At 40.7% G+C, this 8,481-nt stretch overlaps 1 protein-coding gene across 1 annotated transcript; it reads left to right on the forward strand.

Annotated features, from left to right (window-relative positions):
• Positions 1-874: 874 nt before the first annotated feature.
• Positions 875-1,795, forward strand: LOC120073648 (uncharacterized mitochondrial protein AtMg00860-like). The gene is made up of 2 exons (XM_039026453.1): positions 875-1,351; positions 1,532-1,795. Exons 1-2 carry the CDS (start codon positions 875-877, stop codon positions 1,793-1,795), a joined length of 741 nt encoding a protein of 246 aa, XP_038882381.1.
• Positions 1,796-8,481: the final 6,686 nt, after the last annotated feature.

The raw sequence follows: 8,481 nt of genomic DNA on the forward strand, positions 1-8,481 counted from the left end.
GTATGTAGATGAATTACACATAGAGCATTGGGATGAAATTCAAAAAAAGCTTGAGGAGGAAGAGGTTGAAAACAATGCAATAATGGAAGAAGTTTGTGCGTTGACTAATATTGGTTTTGAGTCTCTGAATTTATCCGAACAAACATCGCAGAAAATTAAGGAATCTTTAGAAGAATCACCCGCATTGGAGCTAAAGGCATTATTAGCGCATCTCAAATATGCTTATTTGGGAGAAAATGACACTCTCCTCATCATTATCTCTGCTTCCCTAAGCGAAGAAGATGAGAAGGTGCTTCTAAATGTGCTAAAAAGATATAATAGAGCAATCGGCTGGACCTTGGCAAATATCAGAGGAATTAGCCCCTCTTATTGCATGCATAAGATGCGGCTAGAAAAGGAAAAGCAGACTCAATAGAAAGGTAGTGGAGATTGAATCCAGATGCGGGAGGTGGTAAAAAAGAAGATCATTAAATGGCTTGATGCGGGAGTCATCTACCTTATTTTCAATAGTAGCTAGGTTAGACCAGTCCAATGCGTTCTAAAGAATGGTAGAATGACTATTGTGACCAATAGTAAAAACGAACTGATTCCTACAAGAACCGTGATCAGGTTCTGTATATGTATGGATTACTGCAAACTGAACCAAGCTACCAAAAAGGACCATTTTCTACTACCATTCATTGATCAGATGCTTGACAAGCTTGTGGGTAATGAATTCTTCTGCTTTTTAGATGGATACTCGGGTTACAATCAAATTTCCATTGCGCTAGAGGACTAGGAAAAGACCACATTCACATGCCCATTTGGCACCTTTGCCTTTCATTGCATGTCGTTCAGGCTCTACAATGCTCCAGGCTCCTTTCGGAGGTGCATGATGGAAATCTTCTCAGAGTTTTTGGAACAATCAGTTGAACTATTTATGGACGATTTCTGTGTCTTTAGGAACACTTATGAAGTATGCCTTAGAAATTTGGAAAAGGTATTCAAGAAGTGTGAGGAAACAAATCTTGTTTTGAAGTGGGAAAAGTGCCACTTCATGGTATCTGAAGGCATTCTGTTGGGACACAAAGTGTCCAAACGTATTGAGATAGATCAGGCAAAAGATGACGCAATAGTTGAACTACCACCATCGGTAAATGTCAAGACACTTGGGATTTTTCTGGGACATACAGGTTTTTACCGCATATTTATCCGAAGTTTCTCCAAGATCACCAGACCTTTGAGTACGCTTCTAGAAGCCGATCGCATATTTGAGTTCAATGAAGCATGCACTAAGGCATTTCACACTCTAAGAAATGCACTCCCATCAGCACCTATCTTGGTTGCACCTGATTGGATGCAAGCCTTTGCGGTAACGTGTGATGCCAATAATTATGCTGTGGGGACTATACTAGGCCAGAGATAAGATAAGATCTTGCATCCTATCTACTATGCGAGTAAAACGCTAAATGATTCGCAAGAAAACTTTACCACTACGGAAAAATAAATGCTTGCAGTAGTGTTTACATTGGATAAAATCCATCAATATCAGGTAGGGTCTAACGTAGTGGTATACACTGACCATTCTCCAATCAAACACTTAATGGAAAAGAAGGATGAGAAGCCTAGACTAATTTGGTGGGTCTTGCTTCTGCAAGAATTTGACTTAGAAATCAGAGATCGGAAGGGTACTGAAAACCAAGTGTCTGATCATTTGTTACCGTTGGAGAATGTTGAGGTTCAAAGAAAAAAGAAGGATATTGAAGATTGCTTCCCAGATGAAAAGCTGATGACAATATGCGTTGATGAAGCCTAGTATCCGAACATCGTGAACTTCTTAGTTTGCAGCCAAACACCAGAAGGATACTCTCAGCAACAGAAAAAGAAGTTCAGACATGAGGCAAAATTTTACTTCTAGGTTGACTCATTCTTGTATAAATTGGGGCTAGATCACATCATGCGTCGATGTGTCCCTGACCATGAAATCCAGCACATCCTAGAACTGTGTCACGAGTCCCCTTATGGAGGACACTTTGGGGGGTAGAGGACTGCTGCTAAAATCCTTCATAGTGGCTACTTCTAGCCAAGTCTATTCAAAGATGCCCGACCCATGTAGTGCAATGCGATATGTGCCAAAGGATAGGGAATATGACCTGAAAATATGAAATGTCATTGACTTCTATGTTAGAAGTAGAGTTGTTTGACGTTTGGGGCATAGACTTCATGGGCCCCTTTCCAGCATCTGAAGGCCACCAATATATCTTAGTTTCTATGGATTATGTCTCTAAGTGGGTAGAGGCTATCTCTTGCGCAATGAATGGTTCAAGCACGGTGGCTAAGTTTCTTAAGAAATAACATTTTCACAAGATTTGGCACGCCCCACGTGTTAATCAGTGATGAAGGTACACATTTCATTAATCGCATCATTACGAATTTACTAATCAAGTTCAACGTCAATCATAGGGTTGCGACCGCCTATCATCCACAAACTAATGGATAGATAGAGGTCTCTAGTAGGGAGATCAAGTCTATTCTAGAGAAGGTAATAACCTCAAGGAAGGATTAGGTCCAGCGGCTAGATGAAGCCTTGTGGGCATACATGATAACCTACAAAACACCTATTGGGATGTCCCCACATGCTCTTGTCTTCGAAAAAGCCTGTCGTCTGCCTCTAGAACTGAAGCACAAAGCGCATTGGGCACTTAAGAAGTTAAACTTTGATCTAACCAATGCATTGGAGGCCCAAAAGCTTCAATTGAACGAACTCATTCAATGGCGCACAACTACTTACGAGAATGCCAAGATTTATAAAGAGCAAACAAAGAGATGGCATGATGAAATAATTAGTAAAATGAACTTTGCAGTTGGACAACAAGTTTTGTTAGTTAATGCCCGCCTTCGGTTGTTTCCAGGAAAATTAAAGTCAAGATGGTCTAGCCAATTCATAATCAATAGTATCTTTCCTCATTGAGCAATGGAGTTAGCAAGCGAAGACGAGAGTAACATCTTCAAAGTCAATGGACAACACATAAAGCACTACAATGGGGGCTCGGTGGATCGCAGCAAGGAAACTATTGACCTAACCGGGCAAGCGTGATCGCCCACATGGATGCGCTTTGCGTAACATGTCATACTCTTTTAAAGGCATCCACTATTCTATCCTTTACTACTTTCGTTATTTAGTTTTGATTCAGTCTTTATTTTGGGCTTGTTATTTTGAGAAGGTCATATTGCAATTGCGATAATTTGTCTTTGAATGGTTTTGCGATAATTATTGCGATGTGTGGGGTGCTCATTTCGCCCATCTTCTTCTTAATGCATATGAAAGTCGTTTGAACGTCTACGGGGGAATGGGGACGGACTAAACGTTTAGGGTTTTTATGCATCATTATTGCACCGACAGACGAGGCGTCCTTTCATTTTTCAGACACTTAATGAAAAGAAATTTATTTATTTTTTTGGAATTCCAAAAACCTGCCATTTCTCATTATAGCGATTGTAGGGTTTCCCAAAATCTCAGCCTATATAAACCCCCATCCAGCCTCATTTCCTTCCATCTGCACTTTGAACCTTCAAACATTCCAGAACTTCCAATCCTTTTACATTGTACTCATCAGTCAAGCAAACCTAGCCTTTCTTCTTCCCCTAGCTTTCGTTAGAATCCATGGTCGATCAGTCATCAAACTCCTCTTCTGAGCCTTCCTCCCCAGCCAAAGCCCCGATTTCCACTCGAAAGGCAGCCTTCTTGGCTGCTAGCCACTACCTGACCTTTCAACCCAAGCCCTTTCCTCGAATCCCCTCCAAACCAAAAAGAAAAGCCTCCTCCACCACCAGTGCCTCGCCATCTATCCACCATAAGGGGTCGCACAAGGACAGTGCTCCTACCACCGATCCTGAGGTGGTATTTCCTCAGCCTTCAACCGAAAATGAACTGAAGCGAAAAGACGACAATGAGGCTTTTGGAAGTATTCTAAGAACTATGAAGTGAGATGGAGGGCTACCAGAGGCCGGAGTGGTAAACCAGCCACTGCCTCAAGAAGAAGTGGCAATCACTGCTTCACAAGGACAAGTCCTTGCGTTAACTGATCCTAAGGAGAATGCGCCAGTAGACTCCAATGAGGGACCGATTAGAGTAGTGTTGGAGGATGTGGAGTCAAAGAGAAGGGCTGATCAGCTCGACAAGGAGAAGAATGAGGACGATGAAGTGCCAAAATCTCAACGAAGAAGTAAGAGAAAGGAAAAGAAGAAGAATGAAGATGATGAAGGTGAAGAAAAGGCCCAACGCAAAAACGAAAGAATCGAGCAAAGGAAGGCCGGAAAAAAAAATGCAAGCGCAAAGAAGAGCGTAGGCAGAGGGCTGAGAGCCTGTTGTAGAAGGAGAATCAAGCAACTTAAGGGTGGATGGATCTGCGACAATACCGCTTAAAGAGCAAACAACGCAAAGCCAGTCCCTCATTCCGCATGACCGCCTGGTCACGTCAGAGGCCCAACCTAGATGTCTTAGGAAGAAGATGGTAACACACCAGTCACTCCACTTGTTTGATGAACAAGAACACGGACAATAAAAGATAAGGAAGTGGAGAAAGTGGAGCATCTCCAGTAAATCCCTAAAAGTCCTCTGTGGACAAAGAAATTTTTTCGCACATAGAGAATGAGAAGGAAGAACGAGAAAGGGAGTTGAGAGAAAAAGAAGAAAAGTTGGAACAGGCACGCCTAATCCTTGTCTTTGTAGATTTGGCTAATGGCTTCACGATGAGGAAGTACGCCGACTTAACGCATTGGCAGAAGAAGAGGCCACAAAGAAGCTCGAGGATGAATGGCGCATTGCTCTCGCCTCTGAGCAGTTGAAGAGGGAGTTAAAGAAAGAAGAGGAAGCTGAGAGGAGAAATAAGGAAGAGAAGGAGTTGTTCCGAAGGGCGAAAGTACAATGCAACCTTGAACTCAAACAAAAGAAGATAGAGGAATGGGAAAAAGAAAAAGTTGATCAGGAGAGCGAAAGAGCGCGCGTGAGGTGCCAGAGAGCCCGACTTGCGGTCGCCCAAGATAAGGGCAAGGAGAAGGTCGAAGGCAGCGAATCATCGCAAGCTCGAAGAGGCCCCAAGGTCAGAAAAGAAAATGATGGCCTCCTAATGAAAATGGGCTTCTTCCCGGCACTAAACCCACTACCGGACTTCATCCCCAACATAATGGTAGAGCTTGGATGGGAAACATTCTGTCAATACCCATTTATAGTCATGCTAATGGTAGTCAGGAACTTCTACCAAGGCAGCCTGCACGAAACTGAGGATAAGGTAATTGCCGAAGGGAGGGTTATGTCGTTCAGCGCCAAGGATATCAATCAACTTTACAAACTAAAAGACTTTCCAGAAGCACCAGGCAACATGTTGATTGATAATCCTGAAGACGAGCATTTGGAAGATGCGTTGAGAATATTAATGCATTCTCACACTTGCATCCAATCGTTTGCTGCTTGAAGCGCGCCTTTGGATTTATTTGTTGAAGAGGAGACTTATCCGACAACACATGAGAAAACCATCTCAATGGATCGAGTCATGGCCACATATTGTATTACGCACGACATTCCCATCGATGTTGGAAGATTGATCGCAAGGCAGGTAAGGGGCCATGTTGGTAGAAGTTGAGGACATTTCTTCTTCCCATGGATAGTCTTCAGTCTATGCCTTTCAGTGGGCTATGGTATTGAAGATGAACCCATGTCGGAGGTCCACGACTTAATCAACATAAAAATTATAAGAATTTTGTTGAAAGATTCACCCCATTTCCCTGAGCCTCCACCAAAACAACCCAACATTTATTTGAATGTGTCGCGACCTCCTCAACCCAAAAAGCGGCGCAAAAATGACAAAAGAAAGGAAGTTATGTCAAGCTGCTCTAAATGCCAACAACCTATTGAGCCCATTGACTAGCCTCTACCTTTGGTCATCCTCCCTCCAAGCCCCATTATCCCTTTATCTCCTCTTCTTGAAACTATTAGACATCTCCTCCTTCTAGACTCGAATCACCTATCACCATCAACTTGATCTAGCCAATAGTCACCCATCCATTCTTCACCGCAAACCTTGTCGCGTGCTGATGAGCCACACGATTTGGGTGTTGGCCCCTTAAATCAGTCCCAAATCGACGCTGGCGAGACATCACATGCATCTTTCCCCCATCATCCATCCATCGCATCCTTAGTTGCTGCTGTTGATGAGATGCTAGGCTTCATCTCCCATGAACTCTTTGCCTTTTACCAATCACTTGCGGAGTTACGTGCTAGCAATTATGTGATGCGCCAGGAAATGGTTAATGTGCAGTGCAACATTTTCTCCATTCACCATAAACAACGACAACTAGCTGAATGGAACCATGAATACTTCAATTTCTATACTGCTTACCTTCATGGGCCCATGGTACCCAACCATTTGCATCAGTAGTTGTACTTTCAAGAGGCGCCACTAGCAGCACCACAACCTCCTACCAACAATGAGCCCCCACCACAAGTGTAAATTTGGGGGTGTGCTTCTTGGATTTTTTTTTCTTCTCCACAATCATCTTGTATTTTTTTTTTTTTTTTTTTTTTATGTGCTGTGATATCTTCATTCTTTGTAATCTTGATCAATTTATCAATTTACTCTTATGAACTTTTCTTCCATGTCTATAATTGGCTTAATGCTTTATTTTATCCTTATACAATTCAATCTTTGCTTTCGTTATGTTGCGTTGATAGTTTAGCAGCTATGATGAGCTATATGCAAACACTTAACGCATCTTTTCACATATTGCATGTTCCCTTTTAACCTTAGAAACTCCTTTAACATGTATCGATTTTACCTTCTCTTCTCAAACCTTCTTTTCAAAATTTTGGCAAAGTGTGTTTTCCCTTTCTTTTCAATAGTGCGATGAGAACCTTGCACCTCTCAAAATTTAGAGGTGGGAAAGGCCTGAGCAGATGCGTTCAATCAAGAATTTGCAAAATTAAAAAATTTAAAAAATTTAAAAATTAAAAAAATTTAAATAAAACTTCACTATCAACGCAAAGGAAAAATCCTAACATGATAAGAGTTAAGTTGAGAAAGAAACCTACTCGTAGTTGGATACTTCGCATGACACCCGTGCAGGTAAGCCAAAACAAAAGTAGGTTACCAGGATCAACGCAATTTCAATAATAAAGGAAAAGACAACTCCATTGTCTAGCTAAACTCATGACACCTGTGAGGGCAAGCCAAAACTAAGAGTATAACCAAGATCAACGTTCTTTAAATCATAATGCAAACAGTGCCCCAATGTAAACAACGCATCATGTTTTGTAAAAGAGAAGGAATGCAACTCAATTGTCAAAATAAAAAGGGAACTTTGAGCAGAAATTTGTCAAAACTAAGATTAAGAAAGATCCTTTTGAAGAATAATTCAAAGTGATAAGAAGGAACAAATGATTTTAAAAGGGTTGTGTAAAGGTGAAAGCATTATGAGCAGCTAGTGGCACATTGCAATGATATAGGATAAGTCTGAATTTCTTAAGTATAGAATATGCTTGAGGACAAGCATAATTCTAAATTTGGGGATATGATAACTTGTAGAAATACAAGTTATTTGTACTATGAATATGGGACAATAGATAGGAAGAAAATTTTTCGGTCAAGGTCAAATTGATATTAAAAAGCAAAGTTTTATAAGATATTGCAAACACACCCGCTGACCGCATTTCATGGGAAAAAGAATGTTAATGTCTATGTTTTGCAAGAAGAACAGGAATCATTGCATGCGATAATCCTTCAAGAAAATATGTGAACAACACATGCCTTAGGATTTCTAAAATCGTACGGCAGATACTCTGACGTACGTCCTGATGGTTGACCATGATGCAGCGTTGAGATTCTCACCTACCTCAACAAATGATAGCAACCATTTTGGTTATCACTTAAGACATGTTCCATTTGTATGTCACCACATACATGCTTAAGTTATATAATGACAACCAGGGATTTTAGTCTATTGGTTTGTGGTAAAGAAAATAAAACATCCAATGTACAAAGTCAAATAGTGAAGAAAATATCATATATTATACATCACAAGCATTCGTACAAAAGTGTGTTTACAAACTATAGGACACGAGACTTTAGGGCATCATCCCCAACAATTCTGGTGTAATATTTGATTGAAAATGTCTTAATTCAATGAAGGAGTAACTGTTCATCCCGAGGTGGCATTTGTTCTAAATCACTGAAGTATCATTGCAAAATAAAATCATGTTGGGGTTCATTATTTCTTTTGCTAAACTAATTGGATTAAAATGAATTTTTGCATATGTTTCTAATATAAGTAATTTGTTATATATCAACAAAATGACTAGCACTACATTGTACCTTCTTAAAGCTAAAAAATTAACCGGACAAAATCATACAACTTGGAAGAATACGATAGATACTATCTTGGTCATAGACAACCTTAAATTCGTTCCGAAAAAGGAATGTCCTCTGGTCCCTGGGCCTAACGTGTCAC

Source organism: Benincasa hispida, chromosome 3, assembly GCF_009727055.1.
Source record: "Benincasa hispida cultivar B227 chromosome 3, ASM972705v1, whole genome shotgun sequence".
NCBI classification, from domain to species: domain Eukaryota; kingdom Viridiplantae; phylum Streptophyta; class Magnoliopsida; order Cucurbitales; family Cucurbitaceae; genus Benincasa; species Benincasa hispida.